Source organism: Heterodontus francisci, chromosome 14 (genome assembly GCF_036365525.1).
Source record: "Heterodontus francisci isolate sHetFra1 chromosome 14, sHetFra1.hap1, whole genome shotgun sequence".
Classification (NCBI taxonomy): domain Eukaryota; kingdom Metazoa; phylum Chordata; class Chondrichthyes; order Heterodontiformes; family Heterodontidae; genus Heterodontus; species Heterodontus francisci.
In genome coordinates, this window is record NC_090384.1 from 64020378 (window position 1) to 64047090 (window position 26713).

At 42.3% G+C, this 26713-nt stretch overlaps 1 protein-coding gene across 7 annotated transcripts in view; it reads right to left on the reverse strand.

The window, feature by feature from the left end:
- Positions 1 to 24419, reverse strand: part of c14h11orf16 (chromosome 14 C11orf16 homolog) — a 58761-nt gene extending 34342 nt beyond the window's left edge. For 5 of the 7 annotated variants that reach the window (XM_068046353.1, XM_068046350.1, XM_068046352.1 and 2 more), the window contains exons 1-10: positions 23788 to 24419; positions 23138 to 23374; positions 22452 to 22811; positions 21843 to 22024; positions 20762 to 20891; positions 17382 to 17613; positions 15480 to 16175; positions 10370 to 10563; positions 9395 to 9567; positions 889 to 1138 (exon numbers count right to left, since the gene is read on the reverse strand). In XM_068046353.1, coding sequence (XP_067902454.1) covers positions 889 to 1138; positions 9395 to 9567; positions 10370 to 10563; positions 15480 to 16175; positions 17382 to 17613; positions 20762 to 20891; positions 21843 to 22024; positions 22452 to 22811; positions 23138 to 23347 — 2427 coding nt within the window. In that variant the 5' untranslated portion in view covers positions 23348 to 23374; positions 23788 to 24419. Of the gene's footprint in view, positions 1 to 888; positions 1153 to 9394; positions 9568 to 10369; positions 10564 to 15479; positions 16176 to 17381; positions 17614 to 20761; positions 20892 to 21842; positions 22025 to 22451; positions 22812 to 23137; positions 23375 to 23787 lie in introns of those variants that run through there. The other 2 variants (XM_068046354.1, XM_068046355.1) reach the window with 2 other exon arrangements.
- Between the last annotated feature and the right edge of the window lie 2294 nt (positions 24420 to 26713).

The window sequence follows — 26713 nt, forward strand, 5'->3', positions numbered from 1 at the left end:
AGAAGGTTAGGGGTTAACTTCATAGAAGTTATCAAGATTGAGAGGTTTTGCTAGAGTAATTCCTTCTGGTGAGTGGGTCAATAACTAGTGGTCATGGATTCAAAATCACTGGAAAAAGATCTGGATAGGAAATGTCAAAGAAATATTTTCACTCGACAGTTGTTGGGATCTGGAAGGCTTTCCCTGAAAATGTGGTGGAAGCTGATCCCATAAATAATTTTAAAAGGGAGTTAGACAGGTACTTGAGGATGAGGAACTTACAGGGTTACGGACAAAAATTCGGGATGTGGGACTAAGCGTGACTGCTCTTTCAAAGAGGCAGCAAAGGCATGATGGGCTGAATGGCCTCCTTCTGTGTTGTAAATTTCTATGATTTGATGATTCCAACAAAGTCATTGTACTATTAGTTATCTGGAAAGTTATGACTTGTAGCTTTTGTGCAGAAAAATTAATTACATATATGTGTTAGCTGTGGCTCTGTGGTAGCACTCTTGCCTCTGAGTTGCTGTCTCTTGCTCTCTCACTCAGACCGCTCCTTGTTTTGTAAAAGACCAGAGCAGCACCTCCTCCGACAGTGCACCGACTTCCCTCATTTACCAAATTCCCAGGATAAGTACTCTGTAGAAGCTGTACTTGGTCAAGCTTTCTAACATTACCGAATAAAGCAGTTTAATTGGTCAAGTATCTCATTGCTGTTTGTGGGACTTTGCTGAGCATGAAGTGACAGCAGTGTTTTCTTACATTGCAACAGTGATCACATTTCAAAAAGTAATTAATTGGCTGTGAAGCATTTCACAACGTCCTGAGGTCATAAAAGGAGCTATATAAACGTGTTCTTTCTTTCTATTTGTTTCACATTCCCAAGGTACAGTTTCCTGAGTAAGTTACCTGCTTCTGGATTTCTTTTATCTCATCTGCTTTCACTTTCTCTGCCTCTATCGAATCCTTCCTCGCTGTCACCTGCTGGAGATATGCCAATCTTTGGGCTTCTCTCTCCTTGTCCTCAGATGCTATAGACTGGATCCTGGTTTGAGTCTTCTGATGCAAATGCTGCTTGGCTCTGTTCGTTTCCTCCAGTTTGCGTTCACAGTCTGCAACCTGTTCGCAGTGATTCTGCAGATGCTGAATCACTTTCTCCCTGAAGAGAAAATGCTGAATCAAGTCATTGTTGTGTTAATAGGCTGTGAAAAAATCATAGTGGCTGAAAATGAAACAAAATAATGATTTGCTATTGCATTGTCTGCACTAGTGTACACCTTGGACAAAAGGTTGCTGCTCTAAAAATATGCCGCACAGAATGTATCCCGAAAGGTGCAGTGTGTGTTCCCTTTTAGTTGGTTAAATAATGGTCTCTATACCAAAAGTTGCAATCTGTTAGATATTGGCCTACAGCCTGAAAGACTTAGGTTTCAACTCAGTCCAGAGTAATGAGATGAAAATCTCACACTGCTGATTGTAAGGGTTCTACATAAAATGCGTCATAAATTTCTTACTAGGCACAAATTCACAATGGAAAATACACAAGAGCACAAAAAGTAGGAGTAGGAGTAGACCATATGGCCCATCGAGCCTGCTCCACCGTTCAACACAATCATGGTTGATTTTAGGCTTCAACACTTTCCCGCCTGCTCACCTTTTCCCTTGATTCCCTGAGAGACCAAAAATCTGTCTATCCCAGCCAGCCTTAAATGTTTTCAATGATGGAGCATCCAAACACTTTGGGGTAGAGAATTCCAAAGATTCACAACCCTTTGAGTGAAGTAATTTCTCCTCCTCTCAGTCCTAAATGATTGGCCCCTTATCCTGAGACTGTCATAGAGTCATAGAGTCATACAGCATAGAAACAGGCCCTTCGGCCCACCACGTCCATGCCGACCATAATGTCTATCTATACTAATCCCACCTGCCTGCATCAATTCCATATCCCTCTATGCCTTGCTCATTCAAGTACCTGTCCAGATGCCTCTTAAATGTCGCTACTGTTCCTGCCTCCACCACCTCCTCAGGCAACTCATTCCAGATACCCACTATTCTTTGTGTGAAAAATTTACCCCTTTGATCCCCTTTATACCTCCTCCCTCTCACCTTAAATCTATGCCCTCTAGTTTTACTCACCCCTACCATGGGAAACAGACTCTGGCTATCTACCCTGTCTATGCCTCTCATAATTTTATATACCTCTATCATGTCCCCTCTCAGCCTCCTTCGCTCCAGGGAAAACAGACCCAGCCTATTCAATCTCTCTTTATAACTCAAGCCCTCCAAACCAGGCATTGTGCCCCTGTGTTTTAGATTCCTCAACCAGCGGAAACAATCTCTCAGCATCTACCCTATCCAACCTCTTCAGAATCTTGTATGTTTCAATGAGATCTCCTCTCATTCTTCTAAATTCCAAACTCCAGAGAATATAGGCCCAATTCACTCAGCCACTTATCATAGGACAACACCCTCATCCCAGGAACCAGTTTTATGAACCTTTGCTGTACCACCTCCGAGTATATCCTTTCTTAAATGTGGAGACTAAAACAGCACACAGTATTCCAGATGTGGTCTCACCAAAACCCTGTACAATTGTAGCAAGACTTCTTTATTTCTGTACTCCAATCCCCTTGCAATAAAGGCCAACATGCCATTTGCCTTCCTAATTACTTGTTGTATCTGCACGCTAACTTTCTGCGTTCCTTGTACAAGCGCACCCAAGTCTCTTTGAACATCAACATTTACAACAGTCACACTTTTTGAAAACTATTCTGCTTTTCTATTCTTACGACCAAAGTGAATAACTTCACACTTCTATACATTATACTCCATCTGCCATCTTGTTGCCCACTCACTTAACGTGTCTATATCTCTTTGCAGCCTCTCTGTGTCCACAGCTTACCTTCCCGCCTACCTATAATCAGAAAACTTAGATACATTACTCTGTCTCTTCATCTAAGTCATTAATATAGATTGTAAATACATCATAATTGGAAAGTGGGAAAATTCATACTGATGCACTTAGGCTAGCAGGTGCTCTTCTGAAACTAGAGTTTGGATATAATTAGAGTTTCATTCTGCAGTTGCCTGTGACCAGACAGCACCTGATATTGATACTGGGATGCCAGGGTTGAAAAGTGCATAACAATTCATCAAAGCTGTAATAATAAATAAAATCCGATCAAAAAATAGAGAATAGGTAATTTTGGATTAGTTGTCTGAACAGTTGCGCTACACAAGTTCCAGGCAGTGACTTATCTCCAACAAGAGAGAATCTAACCATCTCCCCTTGATGTTAAACAACGTGACCATTGCTGAATCCCCCACTGTCAACATCCTGGGAGTTACCATTGACTAGGAACTTAACTGGGCCAGGCACATAAATACTGTGGCTACAAGAGCAGGGCAGAGGCTGGAAATTCTGCAGCAACTAACTCACCTGCTGGCTCCTCAAAAGCTGTCCACCATCGACAAGGCACAAGTGAGGAATGTGACGGAATATTCTCTACTTGTCTGAATGAGTGCAACTCCCACAACACTCAAGAAGCTTGACACCATCCAGCACAAAGCAGCTTGCTTGATCAGAACCCCGTCCACCAGCTTAAACATTCACTTGCACGACCACCGGTGTACAGTGGCAGCAGTGTGCACCATCTACAAAATGCACTGTAGCAACTTGCTAAGCCTCCTTCGACAGCACTTTCCAAACCCGCGACCTGTATCACCTAGAAGAACAGGGGCCGCAGACGCATAGGAACACCACCACCAGCATGTTCTCCTCCAAGTCACAAACCAACTTGACGAGAGAATATATTGCTGCTTCTTCATTGTCATTGGGTCAAAATCCTGGAACTCCCTTCCTTAACAGTATTACAACACATTGTTACGATCAGGTGAGAAATGTGTCTAGGGATCTTTTGCTGTCTTCACCTGGTCTTATTGCAACAGGGTTTTATTTTAAATACACAGTGTTTTGAGTTTTTTAATCCTTGTTCACAACTTTCCAATTATAAGGCAAAGAAATGAGCACAAACAGGCTCTCTTTAGTTCAAAGCAGAAAGATGAAATTTATTAAACCTTAAATTTAAACTTAAAATATGGTTCACACCTACAGATATATGACGTGCCCACGCTAGCATGCACACACGATATAAACATGCAGATAGGGACAGAAAAGAGCAGAAGAAAAGATAAGTAGAACAGTTTGAGGCAATAACTTGTTACTGTTTCTTGAGCTCACTCTAGTACTTGATTGAAGATATGGTCTTGCATTTCATTGGGGCCCAGTAGTTTTCTTAAAAACCTTGTTCACTGATGAAACCTTTCTCTCTTTCAGTTTCACTTGTTTTTACAAGATTCCGTTCCGTGGGAAGAGATGAAGGCAGGCAGACAGGAGAGGAGATGCTCTCAGTCCATGAGCACATGGCGTTCTCTGTTCAAATCCCTTTGTTGGGAGTTCAAATTCAAAAAAACTCCCAGGTTGCCCAGCAGGTTAGTCATGTGACTAGCTCCTTATATGGAACAGTCTCTTCAACATCCTTTGTTGGAAGTTCAAATTCTCTGCAACAGCCACGTGACTAAAACTGGTCTGACCACTTCTGTGTATTGGGGAAGCACCTGCTGAATCCCCATTGTTTCAACATTGGCTGGTACTATGCAAATGGTTCTGTATTCACAAAGAAGGACACAAATTACCTCCCAGAAATGTTGGGGAACATAGGGTCTAGCGAGAAGGAGGAACTGTATGAAATCAGTATTAGGGAAATGGTGTTAGGGAAATTGATGGGATTGAAGGCCGATAAATCTCCAGGGCCTGATAACCTACATCCCAGAGTACTTAAGGAAGTGGGCCTAGAAATAGTAGATGCAATTGCTGGTCATTTTTCAAAATTCTATGGACTCCAACGGATTGGAGGGTAGCTAATGTAACCCCACTATTTAAAAAAAGAGGTAGAGAGAAAACAGGGAATTATAAACCTGTTAGGCTGACATCAGTAGTGGGGAAAATGCTAGAGTCCATTATAAAAGATATAATAGTAGAGCACTTGGAAAACAATGACAGGATTGGACAAAGTCAACATGGACTTATGAAAGAGAAATTATGCTAAACAAATCGACTGGAATTTTTTGAGGATGTAACTAGTAGAATAGATAATGGAGAACCATTGGATGTGGTGTATTTGGACTTTCAGAAGGCTTTTGATAAGGCCCCACATAAGAGATTAGCGTGCAGAATTAAAGCACATGGGAAGGGGCTAAGGTACTGACATGGATAGAGAACTGGTTGGCAGACAGGAAACAAAGAGTAGGAATAAACGGGTCTTTTTCTGAGTGGCAGGCAGTGACTAGTGGGGTACCGCAGGGATCAGTGTTAGGACCTCAGCTATTCACAATATATATTAATGATATAGATGAGGGAATTAAATGTAATATATCCAAGTTTGCAGATGACATAAAGCTGGGTGGGAGTGTGAGCTGTGAGGAGGATGCAGAGAAGTTCCAGTTTGATTTGGACAGGTTGAGTGAGTGGGCAAATACATGGCAGATGCAGTCTTTGGCTTCCTTATCTCGAGAGACAATGGGTAAGTGCCTGGAGGTGGTCAGTGGTGTGTGGAGCAGCGCCTGGAGTGGCTATAAAGGCCAATTCTAGAGTGACAGCCTCTTCCACAGGTGCTGCAGAAAAATTTGATTGTCGGGGCTGTTACACAGTTGGCACTTCCCTTGCATCTCTGTCTTTTTTCCTGCCAACTGCTAAGTCTCTTCGACTCGCCACACTTTAGCCCCGCCTTTATGGCTGTCTGCCAGCTCTGGCGAACGCTGGCAACTGACTCCCACGACTTGTGATCAATGTCACAGGATTTCATGTCGCGTTTGCAGACGTCTTTAAAGCGGAGACATGGACGGCCGATGGGTCTGATACCAGTGGCGAGCTCGCTGTACAATGTGTCTTTGGGGATCCTGCCATCTTCCATGCGGCTCACATGGCCAAGCCATCTCAAGCGCCGCTGACTCAGTAGTGTGTATAAGCTGGGGATGCAGATGCAGTATAATGTGGATAAATGTGAAGTTATCCACTTTGGTGGCAAAAACAGAAAGGCAGATTATTATCTGAACAACGATAGATTGTGAAAGGGGGAGGTGCAGCGAAACCTGGGTGTCCTTGTGCACCAGTTGCTGAAAGTAAGAATGCAGGTGCAGCAGGCAGTTAAGAAGGCAAATGGTATGTTGGCCTTCATATTGAGTCCAGGAGCAAGGATATCTTGCTGCAATTATACAAGGCCTTGGTGAGACCACATCTAGAGTATTGTGTACAGTTTTGGTCTCCTTTTCTGAGGAAGGATGTTCTTGCTATGGAGGGAGTGCAGCAAAGGTTCACCAGACTGATTCCTGGGATGGCAGGACTGATGTAAGAAGAGAGATTGGGTCAATTAGGCTAGTATTCACTAGAGTTTAGAAGAATAAGAGGGGACCTCATAGAAACCTACAAAATTCTAACAGGACTGGACAGACTAGGTGCAGGAAGGATGTTCCCGATGGCAGGGGAGTCCAGGACCAGGGGTCACAGTCTAAAGATAAGGGATAAGCCATTTAGGACTGAGATGAGGAGAGAATTCTTCACCCAGAGAGTGGTGAACCTGTGGAATTCTCTACCACGGAAAGCAGTTGAGGCCAAATCATTAAATATATTCAAGAAAGAGTTAGATATAGTTCTTAGGGCTAATGGGATCAATGGATACGGGGAGAAAGCGGGAACAAGTTACTGAGTTTGGATGATCAGCCATGATCGTATTAAATGGCGGAGCAGGCTCGAAGGGCTGAATGGCCTACTCCTGTTCCTATTTTTCTATGTTTCTAAATGTCCTTCCAGTCAGGGCTTGCAATTTTAAGTTTTTGTTCATGTGGCGAAATAATGTCTGCCTCAGTCTTGGCAGTGGGGGGTTTGCCTGACAACATGGACTGAAATGGTTCAAGAAGGCTGCTCACCACCACCTTCTAAAGGACAATTAGGGTGGACAATAAATGCTGGCTTACCAGTGATGCTTACATCCCATGAATGAAATCAGAAAAGTTGAATTGGTGAGAACATCACTCTTACTAGGTGTTTAGAGAAGTAAAGCACTATATAAATGCAAGTCTTTTTTCTTTTGTATGCAGTTAGTAACACCCTAAAAACCCTTGAAAAAGTTACACCTGGTTGCATGAAGTGTAACTGGATTTTTAATCGTGTACTAAGTTCATAATTACGACTGAAAAAATCTCTCACCCTGAAGAACTAATTGTTTTGGGCGATGTCAAATTTCTCTATTATGATAAAAAAGCTCATATCTTGAAAATATCTTTTAAGCTTTATTTATGATAACTCATCTTCTATCTTAATCCCAATAATTTACATCACTGTAAAATGATATTAAAAATGAAACATTATCAGTGCATTTTACTTCCTGGTTTGGTGTCTGTGATTATACTTCAATGTGGTTGGCTGCTTACCCTGCTTGATGGCATCACTGTTGGTGAATGTCTGGAGATCCTCTTGACTTAAGAACAACAAAGAACAAAGAACAGTACAGCACAGGAACAGGCCATTCGGCCCTCCAAGCCTGCGCCGATATTGATCCCTGCCTAAACTAACACCTTCTGCACTTCCAGGGCCCATATCCGTCTATTCCCTTCCTATTCATATATTTGTCAAGATGTCTCTTAAACATCGCTATCGTACCTGCTTCCACCACCTCCCCTGGCAGCAAGTTCCAGGCACTCACCACCCTCTGTGTAAAAAAACTTGCCTCGCACATCCCCTCTAAACTTTGCCCCTCGCACCTTAAACCTATGTCCCCTAGTAACTGACTCTTCCACCCTGGGAAAAAGCTTCTGACTATCCACTCTGTCCATGCTGTTCATAACTTTGTAAACCTCTATCATGTCGCCCCTCCACCTCCGTCGTTCCAGTGAAAACAATCCGAGTTTTTTCCAACCTCTCCTCATAGCTAACGCCCTCCAGACCAGGCAACATCCTGGTAAACCTCCTCTGTATCCTCTCCAAAGCCTCCACGTCCTTCTGGTAGTGTGGCGACCAGAATTGCACGCAATATTCTAAGTGTGGCCGAACTAAGGTTCTGTACAGCTGCAACGTGACTTGCCAATTTTTATACTCTATGCCCCGACCGATGAAGGCAAGATTCAAACTAATGTTGGGAAAGGGGATATCCATGCCCCAGTTGCTAGATTTTTGTCGGAAGCTTTCTTCGAAGTCAATGGCAAGCACTGTCACTTTGCCACTGACAGCAAAATCCAGGCAATTCTCAAGTAATTTCAGATTTATGTGCAATTTTGAGCACAGAAATAAAAGAAAAGAACCTGGATGTCTTGTGTGGGTTTTCCTATGTCATCAAAACAGGCACCTAGAGTAAGCGTGGATTGAGGTAGGCCATTTCAGAGTGCCGTTAAGAGTCAAACATATTGGTGTGGGACTGGAGCCACCTGAAGGCAAACTGGGTATGGACAGCAGATCTCCTTCCCTGAAGAACATTAGTGGACCTGTTGTGTTTTTTTTTACAACATTCCAACAGCAAATAAAATCAGCTTACTAAGTTTATTTTTATACTGCTGTTGAATTCAAAAACTGCTATGGTGATATTTGAACTCATATTTGCTGGATTATTACGCCAGACCTCATAATTACTAATCCAATAATGTAACCACTACACTACCTTGTACTGAGCAATGGAAAAAGAATTGAACAGATCATTCTACTATAGTGTGATATGTTTCTTTCCTGATGTTTTCATAACAGATCTGCAACCATTAATGTTGCATTTTTCTCTTGATATTTCAATAAATTAAAATATCAAACATGATAGTAATACAAACACAAACTAGTTCCTAGTTTTCTTTACTTTTATAGGTTGGTCAAACTGCAAGGTTTGCTATGAGCTGAAATGGCTTGAGCTCTGCACCAACACAAGCTGTGTTTTGTAATTATGGGGTGCAGTCAACTGCAAATCAGTCAGGAAATAGTCCCATTCAACTTTGGTTTCACACTTAATGCAATGTAACCGCAACTGGTGCAAGTAATGATCACCTGGAAACATTTTGAACTCCATAGCAAATACAGTTAGCTCTTTGCTAATACTGCAAAAGTTTCTGGCTATCAAATTGCAGACAGTAATCACTCCCCATTATTAGATGACAATCCGTAATCACTCTGGGGTATCAAATTGCTATTTGCAGTTGACACTCCTCCACTCTCCCACATCACATTGCAGCCTATATAATCCCTAGATTATATTATGTCACATTCTTTAATCTTGATTGTCCATTATTCTTTACCTGTCTTTAACAGGTTCCTCAGTGTTACAAAGCTAACTTCTGTTGTATTGCACTACTTTCAAGCACTGTTATCCCAGAGCTGATGTACCTGCGCTGTGCCTGGACACGTTGATACTTGTCTTCACTTTGCTGTTCTCTGTCTTTCTCCCACTGACGCAGTTGCAGTTTTTTCTTTCTCGATCTTTGTACAGCTTCCTGATGTTGGCAGTCATGTAATAACTGATTCTCTCCTAGACGCTCCTGAATTGGTGGAGCCTGGATCTGGTCATTGAAATTAAAAATTACATTTCTATTTACAGAAACACTTTACCAGAAAAAAAATACTGCTCCGTTTTGTAATTGGGGAAATGGTTGGTATCTGGTTATGTGATTAGTACGCATCTTTCTGTACACTGACTTTAGAGTAATTACCCCAAAAAAAACTGGATGCTGACAGTTTGTTAGAACATTGTCCTTCACTTCGAGACCCATGTTACAAATATGGAATGAAAAAGCCTACTGGTTCTGAGAATCCTATCTGAAATAAGTTTGAATAGTCAATCTAATGTTCAGTGGACACCAGTACACAGCATAACATTGGCAAGTCTATGATAGGATCATAGGAACAGGAATAGGCCACTTAGCCCCTCTTCTGTGATGATCAAAGGAAATGAGGTGACAAATGAAAATGCCGCAGTTGTTCAGTAGGGTGTGCTTTCCTGAGTCTGGGATTTACTCATTGTTGGAGGAGAGTGCAGAACATTATCATGTGTCCAGTCTGGGCTGTACTTGGCAGGGGACTGCTGTAGTGTGGCATTGTCAAAGACCCAGGAAGGTTTTCTGTCCACCTTTTCAGCTGAGAGGGAGATTTGTGGGAGGAAATGGGGGAATAAAAGGGAATAAAAACAGAAAATACTGATAATACATAGCAGCATTTGAAAGAAAAAAACAAGTTCATATTTCAGGTAAAAGCACAAAATTATTAAGAAAAGCTATTAAGTATATGCCACAAAGCACATGTACAAGAAGATGGGTAAAAATGCTCGCAATTTTGAGGCTACCATCAATCAGTTTGTAAATTTACCCTCGTAGATGATGGGATGTCATGTTTCTGATGTGTTAGAACCTCTTTCATTGTGATTCTGTTCTGATGATGTATACGATCGATGTTTTCAAACACTGCACAGCGATTGGTTGGTCCAAGGTTCTGCAGCTGCATGGAAGAGATCAGCTGACTGGAGTCAGAAAAACTCTTCAATGGACTTGAAGATAATGTTCCTACAAAAAGAAAAGGATTGTTATTCAGTATGGTAGTAATGGATCCAAGGCCTGGCCAATATTACTCTTCAGCTGACTTTAAGAAGAATAAAAGGCTGAGGACTCCCCCCCGCTCCCCACCCTACCTCCGACCCCCACCATTTGTCATACAACTACTCCACTTGGGTCATCCCTAATGGTTCAGCTGAGATTGCAAACTCATTTCGTGCATTAGGGGGAATTTGCAGTGTTTTTCTATGAATAACAATGTCTCCCTTATTAAACCACAACGTTTATTTTAAAAGATCTGGAAATATGTACAATTCATGATTAAAAGATTATAAAAAACCTGCATTTATATAGCATATAAATACACTGTCCAAACTATTGGTGTGCAGTAAATTATTGTTTAAGCAAACAAAGCAGTAATTCCACAATCGCAATTTCCCACAAATAGCAATGAAATGCTATGGGTGTACGACACAAAACTTGGAACTACTGTGAACTGTGAGGAGGATAGTGATAAATTTCAAGAGGACATAGACTGATGGAATGGGCAGACAAATGGCAGAAAAATGTGAAGTGATTCATTTTGGTAGGAAGAACAAGGAGAGACATTATAAATTAAAAGGTACAATTCTAAAGGGGATGCAGGAACAGAGGGATCTGGGGGTATATGTGCACAAATCATTGAAGGTTGCAGGACAGGTTCAGAAAGCAGTTAATAAAGCGTACAGGTTCTTGAACTTTATAAATAGGGGCATAGAGTACAAAAACAAGGAAGTTATGATATAAATCTGTATAAAGCACTGGTTCGACCTCAACTGGAATATTGTGTCCAGTTCTGGGCACTACACTTTGTTAAGGCAGAAGAGATTCACTAAAATAGTTCCAGGGATGAGGATCTTCAGTTATTTGGATAGGTTGGAGAATCTGGGGCTGTTCCCCTTGAAGAAGAGAAGATTAACAGGAGATTTGATAGAGGTGTTCAAAATCAAGAGGGATCTGGACAGAGTAGATAGGATGAAACTGTTCCCATTGGCCGAAGGATTCATTACTAGAGGACACTGATTTAAGGTGATTGGCAAAAAAAGCAACAGCGACATGAGGAAAACTTTTTTATGCAGCGAGTGGTTAGGATCTGGAATGCACTGCCTGACAGAGTGGAGGAGGCAGATTCAATCTTGGCCTTCAAAAGAGAACTGGATAATTATCTGAAGAAAAAAATTGCAGGACTATGGGGTAAAGGCAGGGGAGTGGGACTAGCTGAGTTGCTCTTGCAGAGAACCAACATGAACATGATGGGCCAAATGATCTCTTTCTGTGCTGTAACCATTCTATGATTCTATGCATAACTAGTACATTTTCTTATTTGATGGTACATGTTGAGAGAGGGATAACATTGGTCAGAACACAGCAGAATTTCCTGTTCTTCTTCAAATAGTGCAATAGGATAATTTATATCCACCCGAACAAACAGTTGTGGCCAGGTTCAACATCTCATTCAGAGGCCAAGATCTTCAATAATGCAGCATTCCCTCAATATTTCATTGGAGTGGTTAGGCTATGAACCATAAGTTTCTATTCTTTTTCAAACAAGAAATGCAATACACCAGGTTTCACATCACAAACCAAATATCAGATATATAGTACATACATTTGGTAATGTTGTATCACTTATAGCTGTTTTTACATAAACATACATTATGTGGTGTGGACTGTTGTTTATAGTATATTGTGTAGCTTTTTCTGGTAACAAACTTTGGTAGTACTGCAATACCAAGTACATACCATATATTTTCAGATCAGGTGCCATGTCAATATTATTGTTACTCATTCGCTACATCACACTATCTCTACTATCTTGTGAGCTCCCCGATATCAATATTGAGACATACACAAAGCAACCCTGGATACAGGTTGGAGGATGGAGATTAGAATAAAGTTTTCACAACAAGTTATAGAGAAGTGGATTTTCATCAAGAACAATTTAATGATGTGCAGATTAACTTTTTCAAAAAGCAGCAGGTAAATATAAATTGCCTGCCTTTAATTATAGAAGGCATCAAAGGTGTAATGATAAGTACAGACATATGAACCACTACCATAGAGAATACAATGGCTGCGGTGCAATAGGGAACCTGGGGATGTCATCTGTGCAATGCAACCAGTCATGGTTGAACATTAAAGTTAGTAATGTTAGATTGATATGCTGGAGTTTTCTTTCAATTACTTTTGGACAGAGACACATTTCACATAGTTTCTTTGCCATTGTCAGCAGTTATTTAGCTGTCTCAGCAAATTAACTGAAAGAAGACCCTGTAACAGTGAAAAATGTATATGATCCGTTGAAAGGAGTGACCTCTGTATATTCTTATACCCTAACACCCCCTTTATGCTATTTTTAATGTGATGTGTAAATGCTGTTGTAATCCTTTAATGGGCCAATAGTTTTATTTTGTGAACACCAACAAGTATATTTAAAATTCTGCATGTTCGAATATTAGATAACACATGTATATTTTTTGTGTTCTGTCTAACACTTTCAGAAATAAAAACACAAATTGAATCATAGTAAAAATGGTTTCAGATTTTAAGAGCATATATACACGGTATCTGATTCCTGCACTAAACAAGTCATTTATTTTGGGGTGAATTTCCTTGAACTTTTCCCACTCCGTTATTGGAACTTCAGTGGAAGTTTGGCTGAATCACCATTTACATGAGATCCATCAGCTCAAAACAGGGCATTCATGAGGCACTGTGGACCATCAGCAGCAGCAGAATTGTCATCAATTACAATCTGTAATCTCATGGTTTGGCATATCCCTCACTCTATCATACCATCAAGCCAGGGGAGCAATGCTGGTTCAATGAGGAGTGCAGGAGAGCATGCCAGGAGCAGCACCAGGCATACCTAAAAAAAAATTAGGTGCCAACCTGGTGAAGTACAACACAGGACTACAAGCATGCTAAACAGTAGTAGCAGCATGCAATAGATAGAGTTAAGTGGTCCCACAACCAACGGTTCAGATCTAAGCTCTGCAGTCCTGCCACACTTAGTTGTGAATAGTGATGATCAATTTAAAAACTAACTAGAGGTGGAGGCTCCACAAACGTCCCCATCCTCAATGTGGGGGAGCCCAGCATGTCAGTGCAAAAGACAAGGCTGAAACATTTGCAACCATCTTCAGCCAGAAGTGCCGCATGGATGATCCATGTTGGTCTCCTCCTGAGGTCCCATGATCACAGATGCCAGTCTTTGATTCATCCATTCATTCAATTCAATTCACTTCATGTGATATCAAGAAATGGCTGAAAGCACTGGATACAGCAAAGGTTATAGGCCCTGATAACATTCCAGCTGTAGTACAGTGCTCCAGAGCTAGCCACCTCCCTAGCCAAGCTATTCCAGTACAGCTACAACACTAGCATCTACCCAATAATGAAAAAAATTGCCCATGTATGTCCAGTTCACAAAAAGCAGGACTAATTCAATATGGCCAATTACCGCCCTTTCTGTCTACTCTCAATCATTAGCAAAGCGATGGAAGGTGTACTTGACAATGATATTAAGCAGCACTTACTCAGCAAAAACCTGCTTACTGATGCTCAGTTTGGTTTCTGCTCGTGCACTCAGCTCCAGACCTCATTACAGTCTTGGACCAAACACGGACAAAAGAGTTGAACTCCAGAGGTGCGATAAGAGTGACTGCCCTTAACATCAAGGCAGCATTTGATCAAGTGTGGCATCAAGGAGCCCTAGCAAAATTGAAGAAAATGGGAGTCAGGGAGAAAGCTCTCCGCTGGTTGGAGTCATACCGAGCACAAAGGAAGATGGTTGTGGCTGTTGGAGGCCAATCATCTCAGTGCCAGGCCATCACTGCAGGAGTTCCTCAGGGTAGTGTCCTAGGCCCAACCATCTTCAGCTGCTTCATCAATTGCTTTCCCTCCATCATAACGTCAGAAATAGGTTTGTTCACTAATTTTTACATAGCGTTCAGTACCATTTGTGACTCCTCAGATACTGAAGCAGTCCATGTTCACATGCAGCAAGACCTGAACAATATCCAGGCTTGGGCTGATAAGTGACAAGTAACATTCATGCCACACAAGTGCCAGGCAATGATCATCTCCAACAAGAGAGAATCTAACCATCATTCAATGGCATTACCATTGCTAAAATACCCACCATCAACATCCTGGGGATTACCATTGACCAGAAATTTAACTGCACCAGCCAAATAAATACTGTGGCTACAAGAGCAGGTCAGAGGCTGGGAGTTCTGTGGCAAGTAACTCACCTGCTGACTTCCTAAAGACTGTCCACCATCTACAAGGCACAAGTCAGGAGGGTGATGGAATACTCTTCATTTGCCTGGATGGGTGCAGCTCCAACAATACTCCAGATGTTCGACACCATCCAGAACAAAGCAGCCCACTTGATTGGTACCCCATCCACCACCTTAAACATTCACTCCGTTCACCACCGATGCACAGTGGCAGCAGTGTGTACCATCTACAAGATGCACTGCAGCAATTCACCAAGGCTCCTTCAACAGTACCTTGCAAACCTGCAACCTCTACCACCTAGAAGGACAACGGCAGCAGATGCATGGGAACACCACCACCTGCAAGTTCCTCTCCATGCCACACAACATGCTAACTTGGAACTATATCATTGTTCCTTCACTGTTGCTGGGTCAAGAACCTGGAACTCCCCTCCTAACAGCACTGTGAGTGTACCTAAACCACATGGACTGCAGCAGTTCAAGAAAGTGGCTCACCACCACCTTCTCAAGGGCTATTGGGGAAGGGCAACAAATGCTGACCTAGCCAACAATGTTCACATCTCAGGAACGAATTTTTTAAAAATGAGAAGGCAAAGTCCAAGGAAATTCATCCCCTCTATAACTGAAAGGAAAGTTTCACTTTACCTGGTTTCTTTTGATGTGGTTCTTGGTGGCTTTGACTCCAATACTTCCAATCAGGCCTATCTTTTACACTGGTTCTCCGCTTCTCCAACAGCTTAACATCTGTATTCACCATCCTGTCCTCCAAAGTAGGCTTGCTGACAGTTGGCTCTGGGCTGCTATCAGAATCTTCAGATGATGAAGAGGAAGAAGATGAAGAAAGCAAGTTTTCTTCAGGAATTTTCTTTTTTGGAAAATCTAATTCCTGAAGCTGTGAAGTAACTTTCTTGTCCAACTCCTCTTTGTCAAATGCTGTTGCGTTAGTAGATCTTGGAGTCATTGGCCACCATGCTACAGGAGAAATCACTTCTGGAAAACAGTAACACACAGAATGAGCTGGCAAACCGTTGAAGCCACAATAGAACCCTTGCCAGTAATCATTATATGGGTCCAGGCTAGGGAAACCTGAATAGCAAGACTGGATGTATGTTGGTTCAAAGTGGCATAAATGAACAGGCACCGTCTGGGGCCTTAGCGGACAAACATCACAGCAGGTACTCAATTCTTCATTCTTTAATTGTTGTCTGGATGATAGAGGAGTAAGCAGTTCCTGTCGCACTCTTTCATATAAAGCAGATTGAATCCACATAGCCACATTTCTGGAAACTTTGACTGTTTTTCCGTTCCAGAAGTTTATAGAGAGCTCATCATCTTCCATCACTGTTTAATTAAAAATGGGGAAGGGTTTTAGATCTGGAACTATATTTTAACGTTAATACATATCACTTATCATACGAGTAGAAGAATGATCTAACATATCAGGTTTTATTTTTAAAGTCTGGGTATCAATTGATAAGTGATTTAATTGTATTCCAAAATTCCAAATATACAGGATAGTTTCAGAGTTACAGTTACATTGGAACCAAAGGGTTTCTGTAACTCTGAAATAGCTGTAAATCTGAAGGGTCAGTACATAACAGTGAAATTATTAAAAATAGTTTTATTCCAGTGAAAATTGCTTTTAGATAAAGTAAAAGTCTCAATTTAAAGAGAAAGATACAGTACACAATAACAAGCACCACAGTAAAGTACATCACTGTAGAAAGTTTATGGGAATTGAAAAATGTAATCCTCATAACACAATTCACTGAAGTGTCCATAACTCTGAGGTCCTTCTATATTTTAACAATTCAAAACAATTACAGATATCACTCATATTTAACATAATTGAACTCCTAATCAGAAAAATAAAACAGACATTGGGGTTGCACTGTTTGACCCTTCAAATAATGTCTATTATGCACAGTTTTTAGACTTGGAATTCGATAAATGTTCCCTCATGACCTACAAGTTAACAAGGGTTGTATGCCAATAACTGTTCCTTCAAGAACCAGTCATTTCTTTTTTCACTGCTTGGGGTTGATGTTATACAAGGAGTCATTTTGCAAGTTCAAGCTGACAGTGGGCAAGGTTATCCACCACCAGCACATGTTCAAAAAGTTACCCCCATATGCCCAACCTCATCAAATTACTCTGTACTATTATCATTGTCTACAGCTAGTCAGAGGTATACGTTGTTGTGAGGTAGGAAGGAATGAATGAACACAGTTTAAGAATTTAGATATATTTTTACATTGTTTCAGTACAGACCAAAGACAGAATAGCTATGTAGATGGAAGTGGTTTAAGCAGTATGCTTGGAGATCTTATCTTTTGATCACAATGACGCTGAGAACGTTGGGTTAAAACAGGTTTCAATTTACTATCGGCCCTCTGACCAGTTGCACCCCCTAGAACTCTAAATGCACTTCCAGTTTGTAACTCTTCTATTTAAATGGAAAGGATAAAGATAAAATCAGATCCATTATAGCCCTAATCAGGACAATAACTATATAAATATATATTATATATTAATTGAAGTCCATACCTTGCAGCGGATTTCTGGTTTCGATGCCAAATACCACTGTTCCAGGACCATATCTGGTTTCATCTGATTCCCAAGGTGCTAATACTTTATCACCTGGGACCACAGAATGCCTCATGGCCTCATTGTACTGAATTATATCATGCAATGCAGTCTTCTGTACAGAGGCTTTCCACTTCTCACTTGGATCCTTAGTAGATTTGTCAAACTCAATCAGGAATAATCCTTTCCTTACCTGGCAAAAACAGAAAGAAATTATTTTGCAGTATCTCTTTTCCTTCACATATATATATATATATTGCTGGCACTTTGGGCCCAATTTTTACTCTGCGTTAGCGGATGATTTTGAATGAGAATGTTGCTCTTTATTTTAGTTACCTGCAGTATATGCTATGTAAAGTATAATTATGCAAACACTCCATAACAACAACGATGATTTGTACTTATATAGTGCCTTTAATGTAGTAAAATGTCCCCAGGTGCTTCATGGGAGTTTTATAGAACAATATTTGACACATCAGGAGATATTCGGGTAGATGGCCAAAAGCTTAGTCAAAGAGGTAGGCTTTAAGGAGCGTCTTAAAAGAGGAAAGCAAGGTAGAAGGGCAGAAAGGTGTAGTGGGGAGTAAAGTCTGCTACCTGACCCGAACCCGACGGGACCCGACGACATGTGTCGGGTTCGGGTCGGGTTGGGTCGTTCTTCCGGGTCCAGCTTTCGGGCTTGGGTTGGGTCAGGCTGGGTCTGGGTCAAGCCGGGTCTGGGTCGGGCTGGGTCTGGGTCAGACACACACAATAAGTATTGCATTTTGCTCTGTGGCTAAGTTTCAAAAGTTGAAAAACCTACCTGAGCTGGGAGTCCGGGAAGTCAAGGAAGGAAACTCTGAGTCTGCGCAGTGACAGAGTGAGCGTCTCTATGATGTCATCGCGCTCATGCTGCAGCTTCCTGCAGATTGGGAGTCGGAAGGTAAAGTGAACATTCCGGTGGTCGGGTCGGGCTTGGGTCGGGTCGGCTCGGGCCCGGGTTGGTTGGGGGAAAAAATAGAGGGACTCAAGCCGGGTTGGGCTCGGGTCCGATGTGGATCTGTTGGGTTCAGGTGGGATTTTTTTTCCCTGACCTGAACAGGCCTTTAGTGAGGAGTTCCATAGCTTAGGACCTTGGCAGCTGAAGGCATGACCACCACTGGTGGAGCAATTAAAATTGGGGATGAGCAAGAGGCCAGAATTAGAGGAGTGCCGATATCTCAGTGGATTGTCGCAGTGGAGGAGATTACAGAAATAGGAAGGAGCAAGGCCAAGGACGGTTTTAAAAATAAAGATAAAAAGTTTAAATTCAAGGCATTGCTTAATCAGGAGCCAATGTAGGTCAGAGAGCAAAGGAGTGAGGGGTGAACAGGATTCCTGTAGATTAGTACATTTATATACTTTGGAATGAAGTAGTATGAGTCAAGGACAAGTGCAAGATTTTCACACAAGTTCTTTTTTCTTCCAAACCTGTCTCCTCCTCTCACAAAGGCACTAGGATATGAAGGTTTATCACTGAGCTAACTTGGGTCAGAGAGGTACAAGTAAGTGACAATGGCAGCCACCTCAGCCAGTAAAACAGTCAACCATCCCTACCCCTTCCTCCACAGAAATACCATCGTTCCCTCAAGAACCCAGTTTTTATACTTTTCATTTATGTTCACTGCAGACCACAAACGATCAGTGCTGAAGTTTCAGTGAAGCCACTCTCCTGTACCTTAGGCAACGATCATAGTATGTCTGAAAGTTTAGCCTCATCAGGGTATTCTGCCATGAGGGATGTTACAGTTCAACCCAATCCTGTCCTCACTCAGCATTCATGCAAACTTTGTCCAGCAGGAATCACTGGATTGCAATTGCAATTAGAGTGTCTGATTTCTCGTTCCCCTTTCTCAGGGCTTTAATGACAGTATAGATCAGTAGCATCACACTGGCTAAGAAAAGCCAACTCAGCAATTTATTTGAATGCTGCATCAACAAATAAAATGGCACTTTCTGCTGTACAAATAGTGTGCATCTTCCATAAAGTATGACTGTCGTATTTATTATACATACACCAATGCCAGTATAACACTTCTTGTTTTTATAATTAAGTTTGATTGAAAAATCAACATTTAAAAAATTGATTTCAGCTAACCATGGTGCACACACACAGTGATGCCAAGTTTAGTACTGTCCCTACTTGGGTCAGAAGAGCACAGATAAGTGAAAATGACAGCCAATGAAATAACAACACATTCCACTCTCCTCCACAGAAACACCAGCCAGAATTTTGGGAGCCCTGTCGGGACAGTAATGGAGGTGGGGGGAGGACCCCTTAAATTGCAAGGGAAGGCGGTGGGCGAAGTGTCCGTCGCCTTTCCAATGCCGTGGAATTTATCTGGGGCGGGGAAGAGCGAGGATGGCCTTCCCACCCAGAGGCCAATGAGGCCCTTAAGTCGTCAATTACTGGCCACTTAAGCGCCTCTTCCCACTGCCGTGGCATTTTACCAATGGCAGGAGTGCCTCCGCCACATGAGGAGGCCACCCAGCAACTCCAGGTGGAGTCCGTGTGGGCTGGTGGGGGGGGGGGGGGGGGGAGGCGCGGTGGGCGACCCTCCTCCGTGGATGATCTATGGCCCATGGAGGGCCCCTGGCGGAAAAGGCTGCCCCTGTGCCACTACCCACTCCCTGCCCTCAGCTACCCATCCCTCCAACCCTTTTCAGGGCCTACCGGACTGGCCGTGGCGAGCCTGCTCCAGTTACCCAGGTCCGAGGCTGCAGCGCTGCTCCTGATCCCAGGCCACCTCCCGTACCAGCAGTGGACACTGCTCCCGGTGGCACTGCTGGTACAGCTGAGTTGCTGGCCCTCTGATTGGCCGGCAGCTCTTGGGGGTGGGATCCCTGTCCTTAAAGGGATGGGAATCCTGGCACTAGGCAGTTAATTGGCTGCTTGCCATGGAATTCGGCTCGGGGTCCGAAACAGGGCCGAGGCGGGGTCATGCACTACCACCCCCACCACCCCCTCCCCACCTTTCTGCCGGTCACTGGCCTCCCCGCTGTCAGGGTAAAATCCAGTCCACCATCTTTCCTACAAGAGCCCAAGTTTTTGTACATCTGATTTATTTTCACTGAAGACCACAGATCATCACTGCCAAGTGCTTCAGCAGAAAAGGTAGAGCCAGTTTTTCTAGAGTTGACACTCATTATTTGAAATTAATATCAGTTGGTGCCAAATAAACTGGGCTGGATGGGGTGGTTATTGTTAGATTGGTACAATTTAAAACTATGTAGTTGAACAAATAAACAGTTGTGCCAGGACTGTGGCAAACTAAAAGAAATGTTATTCCTAGTTCAATATAAATATTAAGAGCACAATTCACCTCCACCTCTTGCCTGATTGTGCCACGGTAGTAGAATCCATCAGACTCCCGCCTTGCTAGGACAGAGGCTCCAGAAATCAATTGACTTGATCCAAGAGGTCCCTCCCGTGGGTCAGCATATTTCCAGATACTATTGGGAAAGATGTCAGTGCACAACCCTTGTTTAATTTTGATTAATGCAAACAGTGTTTAAACTTTGCTTTGGGGAGAGCAGGAATTAGAGAATAACAATGAATTAATTGCATTATGTAAACAGTTTTTCTGGATGATGATACAGATAGAAAGCAAAGACACAATCACAGATAAAGAGTTGGGGAGGACATCTAGTGCAACTTGGAATGAGGGAGGGGATTATATCTTTTAACAAAAAATGAGGGGCACCTATGATAGAATGTATTGAGATTCATTAGTTTCAATTAGAGAGGTTACATTGTTTCCTATACTTCCTAATTGTTTTATAAAAGCAATTTATCATAGAGCCATTTGACATCATCAAAAGTTATGTAGTTGCAGGCTGATTCAGAATTTCAGTGAATCTAGAAAACAACTGTGCTTATCAAAGTAAAATAAGTCTTAGTAGTGTATGACCAACAAAAGGATAGGCTAAGCAAGTCCATTTAACCTGCAAAGAAATTCCCTCAAAATTCCCTCTAGCTAACAAAACATGCTGAGCAACTGACAGCCTTGTTATTAATACCCACTCTCAAAAGTTAGAAGTTTTAGGTCAGACTATTTTCTCTTAATGCTGTGTTGCCTTGAAAATTGAAATATTTCAGGACTGATATTACATTGACTCAACTAATTGCATCACTAATGAGATAGTCCAATAAATGCAATGAATTATATTCACATTATCGTTTTAGTGAAGAGCCAATTATTTGATTACAAAACTTAATCAGCTTGGGGCATATTTTAATAATATAAGCCTGAAGTGGTTCATTAATTTAAAATGCTGTGCTTTGGTTTCTATTGGGGTGTGTGGCATTACAAGATATCCATCAAAGTATAATTAAGGAAATGAATAGACTACAAGTACCAATATTTTTATCAAGAAAATGAATGATGAAGAAACAAGACTAACCCAGCAGTAACCTGGGGACTGTCCGCACTGACTGGATACATGAGAAAAGTTTCTGGATCAGAACCATCTACCCTTGAGCCAATGTAAGGGTTGTTATTCAGCGCTCTTTTTACAGTGCAGTATTTCAGATCAGAATACAAGGGCCCAGAGGTTGAGAGGTCTGCAGGATAAACAGGAATCACCTAGGTAACAATAAACACATGATTAGATTCTTTCACAATGTGAGGCAATTTCTTGCTAATATTTAGCAAACTTTCCCAGAAAACAAATCGACCTCAGCTAGGTAACTTGTCATTTTTTTCCCTCTCACATGCATGCCTGCTCCTGGTTAAAGGGTCTTTTTAAAAATCTATTTAAAGTGATAAACTTGGCTACTCATGAGCAAAAGGCCTTACACTGCTTCTCTCAGTGAACATTTTAATTTAAAGGCAATTAGCTTTCAATGTCTACAGTTCATTGCTGGCATCTAAATAAACAGAACAGATTAACTTTCGGGGTGAGACCCTTCATCGCCTCTATGACTGGTCGTTGCCTTTCTGAAGATAACTGGCCTGCTGTGCTCTCCCATCATTTTCTGTAAAATGTTGCCATTTGTTTTCCACAAGTTACCTGTTTGACCTCTCCAGAGGTGTTCAGTCTAATGAGATGAGCACTGCCTTGGGTAAGTCCACCAATTCCCTGCAGAAACTCTCGACTTTCACTGTCTATCCATTTACCTGACAAGTAGAATGTGTGTATTGGACGACCGCGGGATATATATGGGATCACGTGAAAAATATCCTTTAATGCATTGTCGGGTAGGCCGTTCGTTACCAGGTAGATAGCCTGACATACTGGGTCATCGAATGCTGCTGTTAATGCACCAAGCAGATTCCTGCCCAATGTACAGCTGAGCGATTGAATCCACTGTATTGCACTGTAGACAGTCTGGGGCGAGCATGTAACTATACGGTCACACCATTTGGTTACCTGCGTAAGAGATATTTAACAGTGTAAATATGTATCGGGACAGCGATTAGAAAATGAATGATTGACACTCATTATTCAGCATGCAATAATTATGATAATTTAACAGAAGTAATGTATATCCAATATTAAATATGGGCTCAAATCATATACATCATAAGCGACTATAACGCCTATGTGACCTCTGCTAATAATACTTCGCTTAACAAATAGATCTAACTAACGCTACACTACATATTTAAACAACATTTATTTACTTCTAAGTAAGTTTCTTTTTGCTAAAGTGTACAAATTATACCTTTAACCTTCTTAGTATAAGCAGACTATACCTTATTGGAAAATTCCACAATGTTAAAGCGAGTGTAGTTTGTACTGTAAGCCTTAGCCAAAAGTGTTTCCACAAGGTGATACTTCACTGTACTGAAGTGAGCTTGCATGCTTTCCGAGGTGTCAAGAACAAAGGTAACATTCGTGTCCCTTATGTCTCCGAATAATGTGGGAAATCCGCGGAACTGTAGAACGGGGTAAACCACAGGCATGGTCGCAGCTCCCAAAGATCGACGTACCTTCCCCAAAAATACAAACACGCTCGGGTAAGCACAGACAACACATATTTACAGCGAAGTGCTGTTTAGAACATCATCAAATATTAGGGAAGTCGTTTGAAAGGCGTCTAGAAGACATTTAAATTTTAAAAAGACTATATTTTCCCATTCAGTAGCCAGTGTTAGCCTCGTGAAACCGTTTTACTAGGGATGGGACGTTAATTGTCTAACGAAGTTTACCAAGCTCAGATCATTGGAGAGAGTGTGACTAAAATACACTGGTAACTGCCGATTGATTTGAGACTTGAATGTTTTATTATTTTTTCTTTACACCTTGCCTTAAACATAACGAATTCAACATTGCACAGGATTGTGTTCTGCCGTCGAGAGGCTGGAAGTGCTGCCGGGCAGGTAACACGCTGATCAATACTCACCGGGATCTGCTCGGTCTCTGCGGGAAGACCTTGCTTCAGGCGGGAGCCGGTGCTGCCAACTCCACTTACTGTGTTCCAGACCGGGTTTCTGTGTTCCAGACCAGGTTTCTGTGTTCCAGATCGAGTTACTATGTTCCAAACCGGGTTTCTGTGTCCCAGACCGGGTTTCTGTGTTCCAGACCGGGTTTCTGTGTTCCACACTGGGTTTCTGTGTTCCAAACCGGGTTACTGTGTTCCAGGCTGGGTTTCTGTGTATCCCAGAGGGGGTTTCTGTGTTCCAAACGGGGTTACTGTGTTCCACACCAGGTTACTATTGCACACCGGGTTACTGTGTGTTCCAGACTGGGTTACTATGTTCCAAACCGGGTTAATGTGTTCTACACCAGGTTACTGTATTCCACACCGGGTTACTGTGTGTTCTAGACGGGTTATTATGTTCCAAACCGGGTTTCTGTGTTCCACACCGGGTTTCTAGTGTTCCAAACCGGGTTTCTGTGTTCCACACCGGGTTTCTGTGTTCCACACCGGGTTTCTAGTGTTCCAAACCGGGTTTCTGTGTTCCACACCGGGTTTCTGTGTTCCAAACCTGGTTTCTGTGTGTCCCAGACGGGGTTACTATGTTCCAAACCGGGTTACTATGTTGCAAACCGGGTTGCTAGGTTCCTTGCACGAGGTTGCTATGACGCAGACCGCTTTCATGCGCAGTGAGTTTGCTATTGGATGGTGTAACTCTCTCTCACAGTTGCAGAAGGAGCTGCGAGAAATTGCGGAACATCAGTGCAAAAGGCAATGTAAATCTGCCCCCCGTGAGCACTTGGCACCGCAGGCACTGGAGTGTGTGGTGGATAAAGGAAATATTCCTTAATTTTTTAACGTGCCCTTCCTGTTGTGTGATTTGGGTTTTATGAGCTGTGTTCCTCGCAGTTGATGCCGACGACGCCGTTCGCTGGCCCACAGGCCGAGAGGAGAGATTGAATGAGGTAAATTACACCCTGCAGGTTGAGAGGGCCAGAGGTTCCTATAGAGAGAGGCTGCAGCTAACTGCACTGATCCGGGGAGTACTGCAATACTGCAATACCTAGAGCAGAGGGTAGCGAGGATTTCCATCGTGGACTGTGTAGGACAGAGGTATGGGTCTAGAGCTTTTGTTTTTCATATCGCTCCACCCCAATATCTTTGAAACAGTGACCAACAGAATAACCATTTACTAGAAAAGTTCATTACAGCAGCCGGACTCCCGAGCCCCCAACCAATGCCATTTGTTTGACTCGCAGTCCCGGGGTCAGTCCCTCCGTGCCCCCTGCTCCAATCGGCCAGCTCTCCTCCTTTCTGCATCTTCCCCCTCCTATCAGATGCCTGCCATTGTGGTTGGGATCCGGTCATGGTTCACATTTACTGCAGCCCATGTTTCTCTCTGCTGGCTAGATATCCCACTTTGACGGAATTCTCCCAACCTTGCAACCCCCGAACTGAATTTTGCACCTCCCTCCCCCCCTCGCCACACGGAGAGGATATCCCAGGCAGAGATTCAATCCACTAACCATCACTCTCCTCCCCCCCCCCCCTTCCTTCCTCACCCTCCTTTTCTCCTCTCCCCTTTCCCCATCCGCCCCTTCCTTCTTCTCCCCTCTCTCCCTTCTCCTTTTCCTCCTCCCCATTCTTCCGCACCCCACTCTCTCATCTCACCTCCCCTTTACACGCCTTTTCCAATTACCCACCTCCCTCTAACCTCGCTTCCATGTATACTGCTCTGGGTCTTGACTCCCCATGTGCAATACCACAAGAGATTAATTCGTTTTCTTTAAACGTGTTCTTATTTTTATTTGTCTCCAGGGTAGCACCCCCTGAAATCATTTAAGAGGCAGTTACTGTGATGGGGATGTTGCGTTTTCTTTTTCATGACTAGATGAGCGAGGTTAGCAACCTTTTTTTACCTGAAGGGCCAAAAAATGCTTAAAATAAGAACTATTGGGAGTCGCAAGACGGAAGAAAATAAAGAATGGAGTAAAGGTATAAACAAACATTAAGAGGAAAAATGTTTCTCGCTTTAACTTCTCTGATGTTTGGAAGAATTTACTACTGAATTCCATGTAATTTCAATCTTGTATATATATTGGGCAAAAAACAGTTTCTACATCTCAGGGATACGTAAAAAAAACCGTTATTTTTGTTTTCAAGGTTGAATCTTGATGCTCCCCAAATCTTAAATTTGTCTTCGGCTTTATCAATTTTTTCCTGGAGAATCATAACGCACGTTTTCTTTCACTTCTAGGTGGATATTTTTCGCCAACGTTTTTGAGCTTTGCTAACACTTGCCGGGCAGAATTCGATTTTTTTAATGTACATGAAACATTTTATCCAATATCAAACATACATGAGTCCAACTTGGCTTGGTAGCAAAACAAAATCTCCTCATCTCTACGTTAAAAACACTATTTTCATCTTCGACGATTCTCTGTCTCAATGCCATCTAACCCTATTCATTGCATTTTGTGATTGAGTTCATTTTTTTTCTAAACATGATGTTTATAACTCCTTTAAGGGACACTCTCGATTCCATCACTTTAAAACCCGGAATTGACAAGCATGGTCATTAGATGGCGCCAGAATGCCGTATATAAAATTTACAAGTACGTGAAAAACACATTTCATTCTCTAAACGCATTCCCAGGTAACATTAGTTTCCCCATAATAATAAATTTGAAAAATAGCCAGGATCCATGATTTCACGTCAGTGTTCAGCACACTTCTTTTGGCAGCTAACAAATGCTTTTGTCTCATCAAACTCTTGCGCGCAGACTCTTGAGAACCCTGGTCCCATTCATTTCCCAAAGGAATGCATTTCGTAATAGCTTATTTTCTGTTCAAATTGATTCACGCAATTTCAGTTGATCATGGGACATGATCATGGAGATCATAGATGATA